The sequence below is a fragment of the Centruroides sculpturatus genome, unplaced genomic scaffold (assembly GCF_000671375.1).
Source record: "Centruroides sculpturatus isolate CEXI.00-Female unplaced genomic scaffold, Cexi_2.0 scaffold163, whole genome shotgun sequence".
NCBI lineage: Eukaryota > Metazoa > Arthropoda > Arachnida > Scorpiones > Buthidae > Centruroides > Centruroides sculpturatus.
In genome coordinates this window covers 120644-144713 of record NW_019384360.1, presented here as the reverse complement: position 1 = coordinate 144713, position 24070 = coordinate 120644, and the positions used below count along the sequence as shown (strand labels likewise).

General features: G+C 30.5%; 1 protein-coding gene across 2 annotated transcripts; it reads right to left on the bottom strand.

Annotated features, from left to right (window-relative positions):
• Positions 1–22517, bottom strand: LOC111640720 (U4/U6 small nuclear ribonucleoprotein Prp31-like). 2 transcript variants are annotated; one of them, XM_023386765.1, is made up of 15 exons: positions 22474–22517; positions 19034–19224; positions 17664–17721; positions 16465–16548; positions 16069–16166; positions 12968–13074; positions 12199–12250; positions 9568–9685; positions 9322–9479; positions 7739–7956; positions 4607–4679; positions 2152–2280; positions 431–526; positions 230–354; positions 1–139 (listed from the first exon to the last, which is right to left on the bottom strand). In XM_023386765.1, the coding sequence occupies exons 2-14, from the start codon at positions 19202–19204 to the stop codon at positions 247–249; spliced, it is 1470 nt and encodes a 489-aa protein (XP_023242533.1). In that variant the 5' UTR covers positions 19205–19224; positions 22474–22517; the 3' UTR covers positions 1–139; positions 230–246. The 2 variants fall into 2 exon arrangements, with proteins under 2 accessions (XP_023242533.1, XP_023242526.1); XM_023386758.1 differs by lacking the exon at positions 1–139 and having other exon boundaries at positions 143–354.
• Positions 22518–24070: the final 1553 nt, after the last annotated feature.

Below are 24070 nucleotides of genomic sequence, written 5' to 3'. Positions count from 1 at the left end.
AATATTTTGATTTGGTAAGTATTTAAATTTTCAGGAAATGAGATCGCAAATAGAGGTGTACATATTACTCTCTTCCTACAAATCAGAATGGAGATCTTTCTCAGAAAATGAACATAAGTGTAGTCGAGGTATGTCACAGCTATTCAAATGAACAAATTAATAAATATTGTTTTATTTTTTAAAAAGAAAGATAAATCGTAATGTGGATAATAAAACATATGAACTTTACGTGTTATGATACATCAATTATTTCTTCTTTTCAACTTTAAAAAAGCCTGAAGTGTTGGAAAAGTATTTTCCACTGGTCTCGTTCAATTTCTTTTCTGCGGCTTGAGGATTTACAATTTCTAAACCCTAAAAAGAAAAAAGAAAAAAATGTGCGTAAGTGGTCCATATTTTATTTGTTTGGTCTGAAGAAGCGACTATTTACCTGAAGTGGCGTGAATGCCACACTGGATGCCGTTCCAGAAATCTGTCTCCTGACGGAGGTGCTGCCTCCCCACACTTGTTGCTTTTGAAGATTTTTCTAAAAATTATTATGAAACAAAAATTAATTATAAAAATGTCCTAAAATACAGTATACTCTTATTAATATTGACACCTATGTTTTGGTGTATGCCAAACTCTGCTTAAGGAAAATTGGGTTGATGATTAATGTTAAATTATGTGAATAATATACTAAATAATATCGGTTAACTGAAGCAAAACGGTTGTCATCATCATCTACCAGAATTATTGTTATTGATTTCATAAAGTTTTTGACAAAATGTAAGAAATTTTGGATTTTGGCTGATTTCCGTGTTCAGAATTTCAAGAGATTTGTCTAGAAACACTTATATTGTGGGAAAGTACTGTATATATTTATATTGTAAAAATATTCCCTTAGATAGAAAACAAAATATAATTGAAGATTCTGGCACTTTTTTTAGTGTTCTCAATTCAACAAAAGCTACAGGACAAATAAGAATTGCAGTTGTACGATAATGTTAAACTACAAAATTGCAGAATACTCGTTAATGTCTGTCTTATGGACGGACGGTCCCACTGGTTGTCTCTAACAGGATTATTATTAGCATGTATGTATTTTCTCATTTGGCCTTGTCCAGATTCAATCAATCAAATTATTAAAAGGCAAAAGTACATTATAAGCTAGAAGGCCAGTCACAGTAATACAATGTCTCGATTGTTGTGACCATAATAAATTATGGAGGTTTGGATTAAGTTCCCCATGGTAATTAGCTACTGTCCTTGTCTAACAAGTCTAACTGACTTGTTTGATAATTTAATTCTGTGATAATATATGTTGTAAGTGGCAGGTGAACAATACAGAACATTTCCCAAACTGGGATCTGCAGACTAGTTCAAAATGATCCACAAAACATTCATACAATATATAGTAATATGTATCTTTCCACTCAAAATGTACTGATAGAATTACAGTTTTGATATAAAAAATTACTTATTTTCAATATGATACATTACGAGTCAGATCATTACACAGTACATTGCATTCCTACCAGTATGTGTGTATGTTGCTTTGTGAATTTGGCTAATAGAAAACAGCTGGAAAACTGAAAGCAAAGCTTTTGTATGGCAGGTTATGTGATTTTTAAGGCCCTATGCAATAAATTTCAAAAATATCTAAAAAATTTATTGTAGTGTTTTTCATGAAATTTGCGATCTGTATAAAGATTACGTATGCACAAACTACATTTATGCATAGACACAAAAGATCCACGCGTCTCAATGGTTTGAGAGTTGCCAGTACGAAAAAAACTCACATTATACCATTCAAGTTTTTTCCACATTAAATTTGTATGAGATTAATTAAACATTAATTTGACATCCAGTATTATGTTTTATACAGCTTAATTAATTTTATGCCAAAATTCTTCGACACCACTCTGACTCATATGCTGTTCTTGTATCATTCTATACAAAAAATATTCCTATTTCTACTTACAAAATTCATATTACTGTATAACAAAATAGCAACTGGATTATTTTTCTATACAGAAGCACAAAGTTTCCTTTCTGAAGAGTTATTTACAAATTAGATGTAACCAATTAGTTTTTTCCATTACTAAATTGATTACTATCTAAACCCTTGATTATAATTTGATGTGTGTTCCATATTATTAATATTTTTACCTGTAGGGTCTTGGATATTCGGACTTTGGTCTTTTCGTCAATCTGGGGAGCTCTTATTCTGCCAGTTCCGGATTTTCCGACTTGACCTAAACTAAATCCTAAATCGTCCTGATAAGCATCTTCTTCTATCTGGAATGAAATATTTGAAAAAATTCAGTTATTATATAAATCTTAGTACTAAATGGGGAAAAAGGTATATTAAAACAATTGAACATTAAATTGAAAATTAATGGACTTGAATGCCGAATTATTTAAATTTGTGTGACTTCAACTAATGCAAACTTTTTAAGACTAAACCATGCATCTCCATACACAATTTATTTTTCAAATGAGGTAATTCTGTCGATAATTTAAGTTAATACATTCTAAAAATATAAAATAAAGAGGTATTTATTGCAAAATAAACATATAAAATCATAATTTATCTGTATGAAAGTAAAAATGTGATTGCATCTTTTGACTTCTGCTATTGATTAATAACTTGTATTTTGTTCCTAACACCACCAATAAATGCCAGAAAAATAAGGAGAAAAAACATGCAAATATTCACACAGTGAACTAATATACCATACGTGCAGTGGGGAAAAAGCTGATATCAACATGCAAATATCCACACAAAAGTAAAGAATTATGGTGTTTCTGTCATTTAAAAATATTGACTTTACACCAATAATGACTAATTAGCTTAGGATATTTTTGCTTTCTTATATAAAAGACAATAAGGATTGCAAATTGCTCCATTGGAATGAGTATTCACAGTTCATTTGTCTAACAGCAGAAAAGCTTTCTGTCACGAATATCTCTAATTTTGTGCATATCAATTTTATATATTTTATTTCACTTATTGCCAATAAAAATTTTTTTTATCTATATGTTTCGTTGTTAGCTTTTCCTATACATTCTTATATTTTGCAATAAAATCTATAGTTTTTGGGAACTTTCTACAAATACATTTAAATTTCTTTTGTCAGCTATTTGCAAATGTTTCTTATAAATGTTAACAATCATTCATCTTAAGTTAATTGCTTGTACTTTTTCTACATGAAAGAGAAAACTTTTAAATTCTCTGTCTCCCTTCTCTAAATTACAGATCATCATCAAAGCATAACACAGTTAAGGAATACAGTTGAAGATTTTTGGGTAGAAAAGCAATAAATGTCATAATAAAAATATATTTAAGATGGTAAAAGTAAGGTACAAGATATAATCTTATAGGTATATAATGTACAATACTTAAAAATATCTAGTCATTTCGAATGACTGACAATAGAATCAAACTTCTACAAATTTTAAAATACACTGAATTTATATAATTATTATTAGGCACGAAATGAACAGCTGGATTTGTTATTGGCTCTAAGGCTAAATGACTACTAAGCAATTCGGTATGAGACAGGTCAACTTGTGCCAAATTACTTAGTAGTCATTTAGCTATAGAGCTGATAAAGAATCTGGTAGTTCATCTGGTATTTGTAATAACTATCGGGTTAATTATATTCTTTATATATATTATTTAATATTAAATTTCTGTAACACATTCCTATAAAGATGCATAATCTGTTTGAAATACTACAATTATATTTCTTATACTTCTTTGATTTATCAGTTTTTATTAACTGACTAGCTGCAAGGACCCGCTTTGCTGGGTTTTTATTTGTTCGTACATTTGTATGTAATATAGTTTTTTATATATATATAAAAGACTGTTTTTCTAAGTAATCTAGAATCTAGCTGCAAGGACCCGCTTCGCTGGGTTTTTAAAAAGTAACGATAGTGAAGATTAAGATAATTACATTATAGCCAATCTTACCCGTTTTCACAGAATGCAAGAATTAGGTCCCCCGTTTCCAGACTAATTAGAGAATTTTTACGTTTAGTCAAACGAACTATTTTCAACGTTTCTGGAACGTTTACAATCGTTCTATAATCGAACCAATATTCGAATTTTATGTTCGAATTCAATTCGAACAAATTCGAACATAACATTTGAAATAGAAAACCACTTTCAGCCCCATATCTCCTGCACCCTTATAGCTATCGAGACACAACCCCCATAGTGCACGAATGGAGACTTGGGGCTACCACCACATACAAACAGCATTCACGTGCGATGTGTAGTTTTGGCGGAAAAGTGAAATATAGGGACATACATGTCCATTTATATATATATATATAGATATAGATATATAGATATAGATAAATTAAAGAAGTATAAGAAACATAATTATGTTGTTTTTATTGGTTTATTCTAGTTCATTTCTTTGTAATAGTAAATTTACTTTCTGAAAAATCTGTGTTCACCTTGATAACTTATTTTTTTTTATGGGAAAATTTTGTATCTGATAGGGTTACTTTGCTATATAGTATAATTTTAGAAGAAAATGATAGTTAATAAATTTTTTATAAGAAAAAAATATTGAAGCAATAAGTATATTTAGTTAGATATTCATCTTACCTCACCAAAATTCATTCTGTTTGCCTGTTTTCTAAGCTCTGTAATTGCGTATCTTTCTTTCATTCTCCGAACCCTAAAAAATTTGAAAATTTATTTTTAGTAATTTTAATTTTAGATAAGATACTGATATTTTTCTATGAGTGTTATTTACTAGATAAAGTAATTGGTTGAAGGCAAATAAAGATACAGAATATGAAAGTAGTCAGTCTCTCTCTTTGATAACTTCATATTTATTGAAAAAATAAATGATTAAAAGTTTAAAAATACCTGAAAGACATTGCTTATTGCATCAAAAGACTGACAGAAGCAGGCTAAATCCAAAACTGTGATGTCTAGAATTGTGCTTACAACAATTGCTTCCAAATTATGGAAATTTCAAGATTTGGAACATATCATAACATTTAGCAGTTACTTTATAAAGAAAGAACAGCATAACATTTCTCTTGCAACTTGAATACTTACTAAAATGGTAGTTTCAAAATGAATTGTGCCTTAAAGACAAAAAAAGAAAACACATCATACAATTTCTATGGTATTTGCTTCATTGATATCCTTTTGTGGAAAGTCATATAAACTGAATCATTAACACTGTAAATGAACTCAAGACCAGTGGATAAGATTTAGCTTTCGGAGTAATTCTCAGCAGATTTCCAATTTTTTTTTATATTTAAACATTATCATGCTTCTAACATCGAAGAAAGGGATCACCACAAATGTAGTCATTCAACGATTTTATAAGAAATTACATTGAATAGCGAGATTTAATTTAAAAATTAATAATTACTCAATGATATATTTGTGAGACAGCAAAACTGAATACTACATCTTTTTAAAGGCACAATCAGTCCTAATTTTATTTTTATGGATGTTAATGCAAGAATACTTGATGATTTTTAATGATTAAAATAGCCAACTATTTTAAACCCAAAAGAATATTTGTAGGATGTAGACAAAAAGATACATAGCAACTATGTGCTGTCTGTAATTTTATATTAAAAAATTTAAAAACTTATCGAAATAAATTGAAAAAACAAACATTTCTTTTATTGTATTATACAATTGTAAAGTTCCTCTAGTATTATACAATTGTAAAGTTTCTCTGCAGCGAGCCATGCCGTATCTCAGCTGAGCGACATCATCATAACTTGCTTTAACTATTGACACATGGTCTGCATGCAACATCATTTCTTCATTCATGGAAGCTCCTCCCATTTTCCCACCTGCTACAGAGGGATTTTATGATTTTACTGTATTATATATTAACATCATTTGAAAAACAATTGGCATTTTTGTTCTGTTAATTTGAAGAAGAGCAGTTTAATAATTGTTCAGTTTTCTATAATGACTTAAATTAATTATTATTATTATTTGCATATTGAATAGTTTGCAAACTACTCATAAACAATCTTACAACATAAATTTATTTCTGCTTTCATTATATATAATATTACAAGAGAAATGAATATCTTGAAATGATGAAAACAAAATAATAAAAGAACAACATTACAATAAAACCTCAATTTTAAACTATTTAAATGCTTTTTATATGTAATTAAATTAACAGGTTATTTCTCAAATACATGAGTCACCACTCTAACTTCACACCTTAAGAGGGATATCTTGATATATCATCATCCAAAGATGAATAAACAGGAAATTTTTGTGTGTTTTTGTCAGCTTTAAATTTGTTTTCTTCTTAACAGTATTATTTGTTTAGTTAAATACAATTAAAGTATATTTTCCAAAAAATGTTTGTTAGATCTTATACTTGTTTATTATGGTTTTGGTACTATGAGTACACAAGCAATAATACATATAGAAACTTTTCTGTGAAATTAAACTTTTTGTACATATTTAATTTTAATTACACAAACACATCTACATAACTAAAAACAGATAAACTAATTAAATTGTCAATTTTTTTTAACACATGCATTCTGAAAACCTACTTTATTATATAACAGACTTTTGGCATTAATGGACACTTCCCTCGCCTGAATTAGTCTGTTAAATTGAGATTTTACTGTATTTGGATATTGGAAATAATAACTATAGTAATACCTCGATTTTCGTCAACTTCAGTTTTTGTTGATTTCTTTTTTTGTGAAAAATTTGCCTTGGATTTCGCTACAAATTTTGCAAAAACAAAGGGTGAACCACGCATTTTCCTGCTCATTGTGGCATTGTTTCTCGTCTGAACATTATTACCTGATGCCTCTAACCAATTTCATTGCTTTCCTTTCCTTTTTGCTCAATCATAGGACCAAAGAAAGTTACCAGAGCCATCAGCCCTTCGAAGAAGGTGGCCAGGAACATGATCGAAGTTGAAGAAGGAAATCATTGAAAAATACGAGAGCAACATTAAAATTGCTAAAAACGGCCGCTTTTATATTAATTTTATATTAATTTCATATTGTTTTTAGTATTAAACACTATATTTATTCTGTATAAAATGTGTTTTTGATGTGTATTTTGGAGTGTCTAGAACAAATTAATTGGATTTACATTGATTCATATGGAGATAATTGCCTCGGTTTTCATCAGATTCGGATTTCGCCAATTGTTTTCAGACAGATTATCGACGAAAACTGAGGTATCACTGTATTTATTACTAAATCAGACATATATTTTATCAATTAGTTGCAATATAATTTAGAATATCAGAGTTTATCTCTGATATTCTAAATTCTTTGGAGTTAGAATTTAATTGACATATTTTTGCTGCTTTATGAGTTAAGAAGCAGTAAAATAATCCACAAATAATTCCAAACATCAATGATAGCAAATAAATGTATAAGAGAAATTCAACTGCAATTATTATTATATTTCTAATTATATAGTAAGGTTCAGCAAACATTGTTACGACAGGAACCATAAATTGCTTATTAAAAATATGAGCTGCATTCTCTATTGAAACTGTATTTTATATTATAATTGATATAATTAAGGCAATCTTAAATTTTGAAACACACATCAATCAAATTTAACCTGCAGTATACAAGCTGCAAATTATGAATTAAATATAGAATATATGCAACAGTTTATATGAAAAAATCATTTCATGTTAATCACGTAGCAAGAAAAAAAAATATTCAGGATTGAAAGGAGTAAATTTTAAAAAAATATTCCTACCTCCTTCCACCTCTCTTCTTTCTGGTCTGATCAATAGGAGCGGGAAGAGGTTTCACCTGCTTGACGGGTGGCGGTTCTTGCAGTTTGTCAAGTTTCCTTTCGACCTCTTCTCGTAAGTTGTGACCGATGTGACCGTCGACAGATTCATGAAAGCTGTCAACTCTGGCTGCCAGAGTACATTTGGCAGCAATCAACCTTGCTGCTTTTCTTCTTAAATCCTATAGAAGATTAATCATATTTGAGTTATTTCCTAGTAATTTTCAGACATAAAAATATAGAAAGAAATTACAACATTCATTTGTCAACATAAACAGATCAGAGGCAATACATTATCCTCATTTCTTTGCATAATCTAAATTGTATTTTACAGCTCAACTCTTGCATTATTTGTTAAATAGCAAAAAGCATGTATTTAAAATGTTTGAGTATGCTACATTGTCTTTAATACCTTTATATTACTTCATTTTTAATTTTATCATAAATATTTTAATACAATAGTTACAACTAGATTAATTTTTTTTTGTTTTTGTATATATTTACATCAAAGTACTTATGTACACTTACAAAAATAAGAAGTCATTTCTTATTTGTTGAAATTGTTGAAAAAAGTTTAAAGTTAAAAAAGTAGAACTTATAAATGGAAATAAATTGTAAAATTAATGCATAGTAATAATACTATAAAACTAATATATATTCACATATCCTAATACTGAAACAATTTAGTCAATTCTTGCACATAAAAGTAGAAATATAATAAGCAATCACACTACAAATAGTTAAGTTAAATTATAATTATTAAAAAAGTTTAAAACTGCACTCGAGGTGAGTGAGATTTCAAAATTTTTTACAATCATTAATAAGGCCCTTTTTTAGATTTATTATAAAAGATTTTCCTTTTTAATCTAGCTTTCAATTCATTTTACATTTATAATTTTATAATTTGTCAAGACTTAGTTTATTCATTTAGTGGTCAATAATTAGTTTAAAAAAGTCAAAGATCTGCAATAAAGGAATGAGAGATAGAATACCCAATTCCTGGTACAATACAGTTTGCATAGTGAATTACTGGTGTGTTCCCTGTGTGATTAGTTCCCTTCAGCATAATTTATGGTTATCACTAAAGAACCTTGTTTTAGATGTTTATATGATGCACTGGAATATGACTTGCAAATTGTTTTAAGCATATGCAAGAGCATTTCTCTCAAGTAATAAGAATGTGATCTACCATGTGATTCCAATCGCATCATTGATTAGTTCATGATGCAACAAGTAAAGAAATCTGACAGAGTAGGTTTTGTGGAGTGTGACTGCAATTTGTCAAACCAAGATTGCCAACAAGTGATGAGTTCGTTCAAATGCATATTGAGGTTACAAGTGACAAAATGCTAGTAGTAGTTGTATCATGTAAACTAGTTCAGGTATTAAATGATTTTACAATAATAACAGTGACATATAGCTAATAATAATAATAATAATAATAGTGTCAAAAATATAAGTTAATTTTTTAGTATCATTTACATTTATGCATTATTAATAGCTTATTTTAATGGTATTTTAAAGAAGCTAATTTCGTATTTACTTACTGGAGGAGTGTTTTGTACAATATCAGAATAGTATACAAATCCAGTATGTGGCATAATGGCTGTTGTCGAAAATCCTGTTAGAGTTTTTTTTTGCGAACCAAGAACTAGAACGTTACATGCGGGCATTTTAGCTAATTTAGTTAAACCACCAGCAACACCTGAAAAAATGAAGAAAATTAATTTAGCATTGTTCATAAAACCAGATATTTCTACATAAATTATTACAAGTATTTTGAATGTACGTACCCATTAATTTGGCAGCTATCGAAGCTCCGACTATTATAGACAGATTCGGTGCAATAAAGGACATCCGAGACTCCACATAATTATAAATTTGCTGTTTAAAATTATTCATTTCTATTGCCTGTAATAAAATTTTGTTGAATTTTTTTGAAGTTTAGATTTAGCATTCAATTTTAAATGTTTATTAGTTACATAAGTGATTGTACAAACTGTGATTATTGATTAATATACTCATTCTTAATTATAGAGATGGATATAATGAATGAGAATTTATTTAAATTATATCAAACTTGCTGTGTCATTTTGTGTAAGGATGTCTCCAATTCTCAAACCATGTTGTATGGGAGATTTTCTCAATTCTTGAACTGTTTTGTAGGAATGCCATGTTGTACAAATGATATCTGTGTAAGTTATGATCATCATCAATGTAATTAGAAAATTCTTAAAAATTATGTAATCTTGCATCTACAATGTATAAGAATGCTACCGGTAATTCAATGATTTAAAACGTAGAGTTTCATTATGTTTATTTTGGTTGATTAAATACATGAATAGATGCATTTCAGGCTGACTTACATTTTACAGTCCATCATCAGTAACTTGTATTGAATCAATTGTCTTCTTAAATACAAAGTACATGAACACGATATGGTATATATTTCACATTGATACATCAGACAAATGACAAGATCTGGTACTGTACATTACATTATAGATGTTTTATGCTACAGATAGAGAATTCTCGCAGACCATAATTGACAAAGGGACATAAAATGTAAGTCAGCCTGAAATGCATCTATTTATTTATGTAATCAACCAAAATAAACATAATTAAACCATAAGTTTTGGATTATCAAATTACTGGTAGCATTCCTATACATCTGCAGACACAGGATTACAGAATTCTCAAGAATTTTCTAATTAGAACATAGACAGTGATCCCAACAAGAGAGGAATCATTAATGCACATTATTTTTAAATTCTTATACTTAATACACTTTACTACTGCAATACATATAGCCTATAAGAGCAGTAGACTACACAACATAAGGTTTGTCTAAGTACATCTGAGTATGCTCTGTAAAGGCAGCCATACACGTTAAGTTAATCCTTTGAGGCTGCCTGACCATGAGGAACTTCAGAATTTCCTATCGCCCACACACGAAGAAGAAAATCTCTCAGCAGAGGTGTAGCTAGGGTGAGGCAAGTAGGGCTCGTGCCCTGGGCGCCACTTGCAGAGGGGTGCCAAATGGTCTCCAAGACAAACAAGATTTGTTTCTGGAGGGAGAGGGGGCGCCAATATAGTATCATGCCCCGGGTGCCAGTTATGTTTGCTATACCATTGTCTCTCAGTCAGTCGGCCATGGAATCTGATGATGACATACTGGCTGTTCTTGGATGTTTATTGGCAACAAATTCTATTAAAACTTGCAGGAAAAAAGTATGCATAGAAGTCTATGGTGTAAATAGTAGTAGTGATTTGGGTAGCACTGATCACAAAATTAATTTTTCATATAAATAATTTTTTAATGGAATTATTTCAGATCACAAAACTAATTTTTCAAGAGAAATCTTGGGCTATAGATTCTGTTAAAAAGCATCAATTATCAGCGAAAGATCAATGGCAAGTCGATTTTACTACCAAAAAAATTCATGGATTAAATTTTATAGACGAATATATATTAATAATTCTCAACCACATCCGATATTAGTACAAATTGTAAACATTATTATCGCAAATTAATTTTATAATTTAATAATTAAAAAGAATTTATTAAACTTTGTCTTATTTTAAGTTGTCATGTTTTAATTTACTTAAATATTAAAACAATAAATTTTTGAAAATGTAAAAGAAAATGATATAGAGTATCAAGATGTTTTAAGAAAACGGAAGAAATGAATTGAGAAGTTTTCTAAATATTAAAATTATTTATAATTTTAATTTACCCAAGAAATTTTTTATTTGAAAATAATTTATAACCTGAAAAATTAATTTATTAGGTTATAAATAATAAAAGTTAATAAGGTTACAGAAAATAATTCTTCCAAACATTCACGAGACATTGTTCTAACTACTCAGCGGTCTCACAACTGAACAACACAACGCACACACGTTAAGGTTGGCCTGTGCAGTCTGACACTGTGCAGGAAAATCAAATGGTTTTTCGATTCTACTCCAGTGGTCAGTACAGTTTGCCAAAATTGTTAAATTTTCCCCCTACACTATCAGGAATTACTCAAGGTCGGGCATGCATGGTTAATCCTCAGAGGATTAACTTAACGTGTATGGGCTCTTCTACTCCGATGGTTGGTACAGTTTGCCAAAACTGTTAAGTTTCCCCCCACACTATCAGGAATTACTCAAGGTCAGGCATGCATGGTTAATCCTCAAAGGATTAACTTAACGTGTATGGCTGCCTTAACATTTGTTTACTGATGTATTTCTTGGAACAATTAACTGCTACTGTACATACCTATACAATATTAGGATGCATATTGTCATGTTTGAAGTAAATACTAAATCATTTTAAGTTTTACTGAATGTTAATCAATTTTCTTGCACAATAATTAAGATACCATTTTCAGAATAAGATTAGTTTATTTTATTTAAAATTAAAACGATGTTTAGATTACCATTTCACAAGCTTCAAAAACAATTTTCAGTTCATCATCAGATAGAAGCTGGCTAAAAAACAAATGTAAAATCTTATTAGAAAATTTATTAAAATAACAATATAGTTAGCATTGTTATTTTTAACACTGCTTAAATAAAATCATTAAAATCAATTGTTATAAGAGATTAATAAATATTATAATCAACACATAATGAGTGATTGGGTTGCAATTTTCAAACTGCAGACTTATATATTCCTACTACCATCTGTGTGCATCTGTCTGCCATTACGACGTTACGATACATGAAAGTTGAGACCAGATATGAAAAGCTTTGAGGCCAGAGGCCCTAATTAACTACATACAAACTTCTGGTTTGGAATAGAAGTCACATAATTTTTTAAAATTAAATAATGATTAAAAATTGCAGCCCAGTATTGTGAGGATGTCATAATAAATAATTGCTGATTATTGCATGTATCTTTGTAATTTATATTGATTACATTACATACATATTTCATTAACCAAAAACTAAACTTTTGTTTAAATTTAATGTATTTACATTTTATATAATATGAGATTATAATTATTTTCCTAAATTAAATTAAAACATTACTTAAAGAATTTTAAAAATACATGTTAATATTTATAAGAAAAATACATAATTTCTTGCAGATACAAAATTAAGGAAATAAAAATATTATACTAGGCACAATAACATGTAATATGCTCTTGCACATCAGGACAATGTTATTATATACCAAAAATTGAAATTATGTCAGACACTAACCCTTGTGTTGTCGATGCTGTTACACTTACAACCATTATAGTGGCAGGAGTCAAAAACTGCAGAAGTGTTTCGTTATTTTTAGCTTTGTCAAGTTCGTTACCGAGTTCCTAGAATAAAATATATAATTAAAACATTAAAAGACAATTAAATTATACAATAAATTTATAATTTATATAATTACTATTTAGTCAAAGTCATCTGTTTAATACAGTAAAAGTAACAAATTTTTCCTGTTAGCATGAACATACATGCCGTTATTGTTACTTCTACTATAAACAGAGTTATTCAAGAAGTTTGGTGCAACTTTGTCCCAATTAAGTCACATTAGGCAATCGCATTGTCACAATTTATACAAAGCCAGAAGGATCAACACTGAGTTATAGTCTGCATCATCTGTGAGATTGTGATGAATTGGAAGGGCTACGTACACAATTTACCTTTATTTACGTGTTCATGCATTGCAACTTTTTATTGCGAGATTTTATCGTGGACACTGCACGAGTCCCTCTGTTGTCGATAATGATCATAAAATTGAAGTGGTATATATAAGTGGCCAGGAGCATGTTACATCAAGAATAAGAGGAGCCATAATGCTGCATCATGCATTGTGTTACTTGTGGCACATATATGAAATCACTGTAAAGTATGAGACAACATGGAAAGTTACTCTAACTGTCCATATGGCATATACTCGTCATACCAACAAAAGTATCTATGTATCGACTGTCTCAAATGGAGCCAATCTTTTTGAGTAACAGAATGTAAAAATGAATTTTTATGAAAATGAAACTACTTAAATTATATTACTTTCAAAAATACTTTAAGCTACTTTAAGATAGACTTTTGGAAACAGTTCAGATTACCATGGATCCTCACTACCATCCAATGACAGATTCTCAACAATAGAATAAGATTTATTGTGCAATACAATAAATGATATGGACTTATACTGTAATAATTTAATTTACAAATAAATAAATGCATTAAAAGAAATGACTCCTTCAGATATTTTATTTTGAGTTTTCATCATTTATTTATTTAATATTTTATATGAAAAATCATCTTTTTAAGAGGGAAACAATTTAGTTGTGTGACAAATATTTCAATATATAAGATCCTGGAATTAATTACACAGAATAATGAGCTAGTAGGTTTGAAATATGATAATTTTTCAGCAGAATGGCCTCTCTGGGATGGATTAATATTAAAATGAATTAAACTATAACAGGATATGCATCAAACAGATTACACTGTATTAAAAAGTATCTGAATAATACAAACTTAAAGATAATTTTTTAAAACTCTTTCTGCTCTGTAGGCACTAAGAAGGCATTTTTAGCAAATCCATTATAGCTTTGGCCAGGCCCACAATAGAGCACCTGGGTGGTAATGGGTGGGCTTGATATTTCAGGACAGACACTCTCCGAAAAATTCCTGAGGTTTTTCAACTCATCCAGATTTGATCCCAGGTTCCCAGAGAGCCAGGCTGCATTTCATATTTTAATACATGTTATATTTCACACAAGAAAAAAATTAATAGACAGAACTTGCATTTTGTTTATCTGTTTATTGTATTAAATTTAAAAAAACAGCCTCACTCTAATTCAGGCCATAAACTGCTGTGGTGTATCCCATGCAAACTGACATCTGGCTGCCATGGCATACATTTTGTAACCATTTATAAATTGGACCATAGACTGGACCAATATTGGACTAATGCCTGGCACTGCCTTATTGAATTCTAGGTCCTGCAGAGTGTATGCCAGTGTGAATACGGGGGCGTAAGGCTCCCGTTCAATGGTCAGGATGATGCGTCAGGCGAGTGTAAAGAGAGTTGATTGGGGTCGACGATAAGGTGAAGGGCAAGATCGAGTAAAGGAGTCTACCATATTTTTAACAAATAAAAATAACAATTTATTAAAGATGCAAAATAGACAAAAACTACACAAAGCTCGTTTCTATACCGACCTAGAGAGAGTTTCACAGTGCTTTCATACCTTTGTATACCTTAACGATTCTGAACGATCCAAGGGTTATAATCCAGTTTCGGCACAAATTATATAAAATTGCGACTTAAGCGCTGATTTAATTCAAGGTTCATCGGAGATCGGAATTCAGCGGGTTCGGAAGATCGGCGCGATGTCGTCTATCTGGCATTTGAGAAGAGACTCCCCCAAGAAGGGGTAAGAACGGCCTTTTATCTGTTTTAGTGGGGACTTTCCACCACATGATTTGATGTACATAGGTTAGGGGTTATAGGTGTTCCTAGGAACTACAACAAATGACGACATTTAGGTGCTAACTATCAACCTTTTTGCAAGATGAGATGCAAGTTCTGCAAAGAACAATGGATGTTGCTAGTTATGACCGGAAAGTTTACACAATCCCGGGCAAGATCGTTTTTTCTTCTAGCGCGTTACATAAACGAAAGTTTAATTAATTAACAATTTTGTTAATAAAGGATCGGAATGTTCATCAATAAAATTCCGGATCTCACACCAGTGTTTTAACTGCCTTGGCCATCCAGTCAACAGTTAAGATATTGACATACTTTCTTGGCAGTTATAGAATATAACATAAGAAAAGTATGGTGATCAGTCAAAATTTGTCCCCCAAGTGGTTTTTATTTTTCTGATTCTTTGATACTCCAATAGCCCAAACATGTAAATGTCTAAACCTCCTTACAGAAAATTTTGAGCACATGTGTCAGTATCTATTTTACATACTTCAAGATTGGATAATCCAAAAATTTTGAAATGTAACAAAGTTATTTATACTGGGTGATTTGTTTTTATGAAATTTTTCACATAAAAAATGAATCATTCTGTATACACAGAGCATTTATTAAATTTGGATTTCCTTCCCAGTCCCTTTAAACTCCAGTTTGTCGGGAAAATTGAGCACGTCCTCGCCAGTTTATATTGTAATGTAAAGAACCTGAAGATGTTCTACATTACACCAAAATTGTTTAATATTGATACATGTACCCCAGTAATTTGATCTTAAACTTTAAAATCAAACATATCTGTCATTTATTTATATATAAATAATTATTTGTTATATTTATAAATAATTGAAATAAAACATTTCTTCAGAAATACCTTAACTGTTGAAACATATTCAAGAGCACCTGGAACTAGGGACTCTAATTCTGGAAATCTCTTTGAATATTTATCTCTTGTAAATTTATGTATAATATCTGTAAATATATATAAATTGTAAAATAAGTCTATCAAATTATTATAAAATATTAATTATAAATGATTAAAATGATCACTTAAAAAGAAATTAAGTATTGTTTAATATTAATCAAAGTATTCTTTTTGATGATTTGCACTCTCTCAACATATGTACAAGTGCCAAACTAGAAGAATTCAAGCACAGAATGCTACCATTTTAAGTTATATTCATAAAATAAACTTATTTACTAATTAATCATTTTAAATTTCTGAAATTTAATACAAAAACTTTTAATATAAAATATTTTTCTTACTTACTGACTTCATTATCTATTTCCACGGCTAAATTATTAGCTTCGACAATTAACTGGTATTCAGGATCTGCTTCGACTGGACCTATTACTGAATTATCAAAATGAAAATATAATTAACATAGGAAATTAAATAATTTTAAAAATTTGTTTTAAATTGAAAATAATTGTTAAATAATGGCATCATCATAAAATTATTTTAGAAAGTACATGTTCTATGTACCAACTTCAAAAGGATAGTTCACACGATAGACTACTGCCATCATTTTGTTGCTTGAAATGGCATTATGCACATATTTGCCTCATTCGAACAAACTCATGACTTACTGGCAATCTTGGTTTGACGAGTCACAATTACTTTATGGGAAATCTGTCAGATTTTTCACTTGTTGCATCATCAAACCATTCAACGATGTGATAAAGTCAAGGTCACAATCACTGGAATACAATCAACATTGACGAAGTTGACCTCTCCCAATGTTGATTGTGTTCTGGCGATTGAGAAAGAACATTTAAGACTTCAAACATTATTTTTATATAAAGTCTTCAATGTTGTATATTTTTCTTACATTTTTTAAAATACACATTTCGTCCTGGATTTTTAAAATATTTTTCCTTAATAAATATGTATTTACAGGATCTTCCAAAAAGAAATCCACCGTTTTAAATTATTGTAATTATGTTAATTATTATCCAAGAACATATTAATGTACATTATAATATTAGAAAAACGTGAAAGTTTCACATTTGCCCATTGCAATTTCTCAATGTGCGCCCTTGTGTCGTGCAGCACACATTCAACTGATATTCAAATTCTTCTTTTGCTACAGTATATCCATTGTCACTCTTCCTATGGCAATCACAATTCTACAGCTCCTGCAGATTAGTATATTGCACAGTGACTAGTGATTCGAACTTTGTGAACTGCAGAACACAAAATATAATTTCTGTTGCAGAGTCACTGTTTTTATTTATGGTGCTTCCAAGAGGTAGTACATTTGAATGCAGATGGGAGATGAAACTATCAATTGGTATATTTCACATACTTCTCAAATAATAAATGTAATCACAGTAATTAAGGGCAGAATATTTAAAATAATAATAATAATAATAAATTTGAATATAACAATTCCATTTATAAAACTGTTTAATAAGACATGAAAATTTAATTATTATAATTAAATCGTTTAGAAAAACAAAACAAACCTTCATCTATTCTTTCATTTTTACTTCTAACTTCTATTGCTTTCATTATTTTTTCTAACTGAAAGAAATTTGATAATAATGAAATAAATAAAATGGCAAAAATAAAATAGTATTAATACTGTATTATATTTAACAATTTCAATTATTAGTAAATTATTTTTAGAAGTTTGCTTTGGTTTGATAGGTTAAGGCAATATGACAAGTCAGCAATCTGCCAAGGAAAAATGCCACCTGGGAGGACTTTCTACAGGAAACTTGTCCATATTTAAACATTAGACACGTGAAGAAAACTGGAAAAATTCTTGTGGCCAGTCCACTGTTGAGGTGTAAACCCATGACTAACTACCAGCATTCAGTGTTTTATCCCTCAATCCCTGATGGGCTTAGATTTTTGGAAATAATATGTCTAATTAGCATTTATTTAAATAAATCTTAATATAAAAATGATTCATCAGATGTAAAGATTCAACGTGACATTTTCGTTGATCTGATAAATTTGAAGGGGAACAAATGTATTAATTTTTATTATGTAGTTTTGTTTAATTCATAATTTTCCTTAAGTGTAATGAAAAAAACTTATATATTTAATGATTTTTGTGATATTACTAACATAAGGAATAATTCACTATTTAAAAAATTCTATCACACATTACAAGTATTTAAATCAAATTAAATATAGACTTGCAACTTCAACTTCATTTTTGTATTAGCATTTTTGTTCTTTGTTTACCAAACTGAGTTCAAATTTCCAATTCCAGTACTGACATTTGAGTTGCAATTTTTAATGGAAACATCTTTTGCAGAAGAAATACTGCAGACATTACAATGTTTTTCTTACAGTCTTGTTTTTACAGAATTAAAATGAAACAGAAAACTTATGGCTTCTGTGGTTTGATACTGAGAGGAATTAGACTCATATAGTCAATATTTTGAAACTGGCTTCCTCAATTTATCTACATATTGCTAATAAAATTTTATTCTAAAATAGTTTGACTTACTATCATATACATTAACAAATTTATAAAACAAATCTCTACTAAATTCATTTAAAAAAGCCCAAAGACATTTGTTTTGATTAAATTTAGTAGTGCCATGATTTATGTCACTAAAGGTTAACTCAGTTGCAGAAAGTAACATACATTCTACAACCAAGTTAACCAACACATTTATTAGAATATTAATCAGAATAATTTAACTCCATTCTGTTCAAATGACAAAAGTTGAACACAAGGTTTCTTCTATGGGCAATCATTTACATTAATATAAAAACACTAAAATAAAATTCAATTAAATCATTAAATGTATTTTGATTATATAAAAGTATTCTAAATTGATCTTTGGTAAAATAAAACAAGAAGCGGAAAACATACTTCTTCGCTGTCTCTTAATTTTGCTATGGCACGAACCGACATCAAAGTAATTTCGGGTTCCATGGCAATATCGTCCACTTCCTGGATGTTGGCATCCTGATGAAAAAACTGTTCGTCATCATTATCTCCTGCATCTTCCAAATCCGCTAACAGTTCGTCGGCCAGAGACATCTTTAATAGTATTAATTATTCTGCAAGAAATGAAGAGAAATGAAAGCAATGATTGCATACAATTTTTAATATTCAACTATATAATGATCATAAATTTAAAAACTTGTTACAGAAATCATATTCCTTTAACAGAATGTAAAATACTGACTAAGTTTTTAATTTTTGAACTTAATAAATATAATTGTGATTAATTTGATGTTAATTCAGCATATATAATTGTTCATTTATTGTATATTGATCTTTACATAATTAACCAATAGTTGCAAAGTCTTGTTCTTTTATTCTTCTCATCCTGTGAGCATTAAAAAGATCCTTTTTACACAGCCTCCCATTGTGGGATCAGCCAAACCCAGAATGGTGAGGCCGAGTGGTGATGGACAGGACTAAGATAGACCATCCCAAAAAAATTCCTAGGATGTTTCAACTGCCCAAATTAAATCCCGGGTCACCAGAGCAGTAGGCCAATGCTTAACTGCTTTGGTCATCTAACCTTCAATTAAAGTATTAACTATTAAAAGAATAACCTGAAGATTTATATTTACTTTTACCATCCTGTATACCAGCAGTGGTCAAACTGTAGTCCCCATGAACAAATTTGACACACCACTTATGATAGAAATGTGCATAAATTTAGTAATACAGTGATTCCACTTAAATGGGACAAGTTGGGATTAATCCATTTTGGTCCAATTAAGCAGCTACCCCAATTAGAATGAACTAATAATAAATTCTGAAATAAAATATGTAATATGCAAGTAAATGAATAAGTAGGTAAAAATAATAATAATTAGGTATCTATTTTAATGCTTTATTAAACCAGAAATACAGAAAATATTTGTACTATAAATTTGTCAAACTCAATTTGACAGATAACTGATTCAGTATCACATCATTGTTGTCAAATACAGTATTAGTAGTGGCGTACACAAGAGTTGACTGTTCGATCAGGAATGGATCGAACAATCTTTCCTTTCTCCTTTTATAGTTAGAACATGTCAGAGTTTGCCCAAAAGTCACCCTATGGCTTTCTTTGAGCACAGTTTCCTTTACTTGGAGATGGGCCACTTCGGCTGGAGTGTCTTAAAATCTGCCAGCTTTGGATGCTGGTCCCAACGATTAGATGGCTGCTGAATGTCTAGACATAATCATGCACACAACACCTTCCAAGGGAACTCTAGCTGTCTTCCAACTTGGTCAAGAGACTGCAAAAAATTGTCCATGGAGTCTTTGTCTCTTCGCTTTTAAGGGAATCATCCAGTCCAATCTGGAGCAGGGCCAGTAGCTTGCATTCAGGTCTGTCTCATATGGGATCCCGGTGTGATACGTCCCGCTATGCTGACCCCTCCAGAAAAACCAAACCGCCCAAGTTGAAAGATAAAATGATTCTCTGTCAACTGTTAGGCCTACATGACATTAGTGTACATAGTGTTGACATATTTTTGGAAGATCCCTAAAATATATAAAAAATTGCTAAATTTTTTTTCTGCTACTGTCCTAATTAAGCGAAAAGTTGTCCCAATTACGCATTTAAATTATGTATTAATTTATTAGTTTAGTTGCCATTCTTTGAGGTTTGGCCCAATAAAGTAACTGCCCCAATTAACCGGTGGTCCAATTAAACGGAATTGACCGTATATAAAAAACATTTAGGTAATGTTTAATACAAGGAATATAAAAAATATCTATGGCTTGCCTTATGTGCAATTAGGCCTGCAAACCAAGAAGTTTGGACAACAAGTAAGATTCTAGCTCCAAATGAGTGGTTTCACACTACCATGAATTACCAACCCCCTTTACGAGCAAAAAAGTCAAAGGAACCATATCTGTACATGTGACACTTTGTAAGATATTTGCCTCCAAACGTCAGTTTTTAACATGTATCAGTATACTGTCTATTCTCCATGCTCTGCATCAAGGTGAGCAATAGCAAGCCTTGACCGATGCTCTGCACATGGTCATGCACGTTAGTGCCTGGATGAGGGAGAGCTGCCACACCCTCTAAAACTATATAACATCAAGTCAAGTGGGATACTCACAACTGGTATAGTCGCGTGGGCTAAATAGTTAAATGCAATAGTCTTAGCACAGCAATGCAACTTGCGAGACCCGATTTTGGAGGGGCTGTAACTCACAAGGGGTCACTTGTAGAGATATGGTTCCTTTGACTTTTTTGCTCCTATGGGTATGCTCTACAGCTCTGATAAGATCCCAACAGTCTTATTCAGAGCTTGAATTCAGCAGGACGACATTACCATATACCAGGGGTCGGCAACCTTTCAGCAGTGTTGTGCCAAACATAAGTTATAGTGTTATTCTGAGTGCCAATATAATTCTACCAAGTTTATTGTATATGTTATCAAAATAAGTCCAGTTATAATGGACTTCAAAAATGTATAATTTTGAAGTTAAGTTGTTAATTGAATTACATTGTTACGTGTAAAGCGCTTGCATAACATGTAGATGGAAACATGGAGCATAAACGTATGCGCTGTAATAGAAATATACAAAAACAGAGATTTGTTTTTAATATATCATGGCCTTCACTGAATTATGACTTCCATTTAATTAAATGTGTAATTAATAATTAAAATATAATTTTTACTATATTTCTATTCAATCAGTGCGCCACTGAAAATCGTCCTGCGTGCCATGTTTGGCACACATGCCACAGGTTGCCGACTCCTGCCATATACAATACAAAATAAAAAGAAAGGTTTGGTCATGCACAGCTATTTGTTAAATTGTAAATTTTGGCTATCAAATGGTTCGCATTCACACTTCTGATGTTCCTCACAAAACACAATCTCTATCCATCCATTTGCTTTCCAATCACAAAAATAAGACATATAATTATATTCGTTCCACTGTCAGAAATTAAAATTCTATTATATCTTTGACCAGGGGTAGATTTAGGGTAGTGCACAAAAATAACTCTATAATGGTGAAATTCCAATTTATATCCAATAGATAATCAAATTATGTTAATTATAATTTAAAAGATAATGCTTTATACAGGATGTAGCTCTGTGTAACTCTCAATTAACTTCACACTTTCATTTAATAAGCAAATGAAGCATGAGTTACTTTTAGATAAATAGCACGTACACTTGTATACATATCATTTGTCTAAAAGTAACTTCTTCTATAAACAATTGTATAACGTTTTAAACTACTTCCACGTAAGCTAATAATATAATAAATCATCTAAAATTGAGATTTTTATTAGATTCAGCATAAAATATCTTTCTTAAACAATTATAAACACTTACCTCCTCCTGCCGTTTCTCAAAATACGCGGTTACTGCGCCCTCTATNGGTACAGCGCTGTCCAACTGGCGGCCCGCCAAATAATTTTTACGGCCCGCGAGTACATTTTACTATGAATAAATTTATGTTACTAAATTATTATTACTAATATTAAAATTATTTTACTACCGTGTTTCCCCGAAAATAAGACTGTATTATATTAATTTTTGCTCTGAAAAATGCGCTAAGTCTTATTTTCAGGGAATGTCTTATTTTATCCAGGAAGAAGAATTCACATTTATTATTGAACAAAAAAATTCCCAAGTCGAACTTAGACGAGAGTGACATATATCCGGTGTGTCGAACTGTCGCCTTTTTATAGCGTCAACATCGGACTCGCTGACCAATTAGTGCTTACTAAACCGTACCACTATGCAAATGTCATGTGGTTTATCAACATTCTTGGCCCCCGAAATGTTTGGTGAAGAAAATATGGCCCGCGGGCTATGATAAGTTGGACAGCGCTGCCTTATAAGATACTGTTGGAATGTTTATCGTGACTTCATTTTGGCAATTTTGGTTCCTTTTATTTTGAGAATCTTTTTTTAACGTGACCCGAGAGAGCTATTTTATGTTAAGAACGTTGATGGTATGGTCAATCGTCTCCATTGTGTTTATAAAGTTTCTAGTGAGAAATTCAATATTTTTGAAGAAATTGTCTGAAAAATTTAAAATTTTCAGGAGTTATTTAAAATTTATTCTTTTATTTTTCTATTAAACTTAAAAGAATTCGAAAACTACGTTCATCATCCCATTGTTTTCTATTAAGTTTTACAGAAAAACGTTCAATACTTCATATATCTTCTCAGGAGAGTCGCCATTTTGAACTGAGATTATATCCTTTGCTTCGTTCCACATCTTGTAGCTTTATTTCAAGAAACATAAGATGGAAGAACAGGAAAATTTCATAATTTATTTTTCTACACAAGTTTTTGAAATCAAACCGTTCAGAAATAAAACCGGCAGTTTTTTGGGGGGAAATATTTTCTTATAAACTTGGAAACGTTTTCATATTTCCATTTGTGACTTATGTAATAAGGGTAAGATGTAACGCCACGTATCAATCTGGGCTGTTGTACAGTATATTGTAAAGACAATACATTCTTTATACCTTATAACAGCGCTGTCCAACTGGCGGCCCGCGGGCCGTATACGGCCCGCCAAATAATTTTTACGGCCCGCGAGTACATTTTACTATGAATAAATTTATGTTACTAAATTATTATTATTAATATTAAAATTATTTTACTACCGTGTTTCCCCGAAAATAAGACAGTGTCTTATATTAATTTTTGCTCTGAAAAATGCGCTAGGTCTTATTTTCAGGGAATGTCTTATTTTTTCCAGGAAGAAGAATTCACATTTATTATTGAACAAAAAAATTCCCAAGTCGAACTTAGACGAGAGTGACATATATCCGGTGTGTCGAACTGTCGCCTTTTTATAGCGTCAACATCGGACTCGCTGACCAATTAGTGCTTACTAAACCGTACCACTATGCAAATGTCATGTGGTTTATCAACATTCTTGGCCCCCGAAATGTTTGGTGAAGAAAATATG

Excerpts from the sequence above, each read along its gene's own strand:
- LOC111640720 (XM_023386765.1), bottom strand. The coding sequence starts at position 19,204 with ATGTCTCTGGCCGACGAACTGTTAGCGGATTTGGAAGATGCAGGAGAT. Across the intron at positions 527-2,151 it reads GAATATCCAAGACCCTACAG|AAAAATCTTCAAAAGCAACA; the intron begins GTAAAAATATTA and ends AATAATTTTTAG. Across the intron at positions 355-430 it reads TGGCATTCACGCCACTTCAG|GGTTTAGAAATTGTAAATCC; the intron begins GTAAATAGTCGC and ends TTTTCTTTTTAG.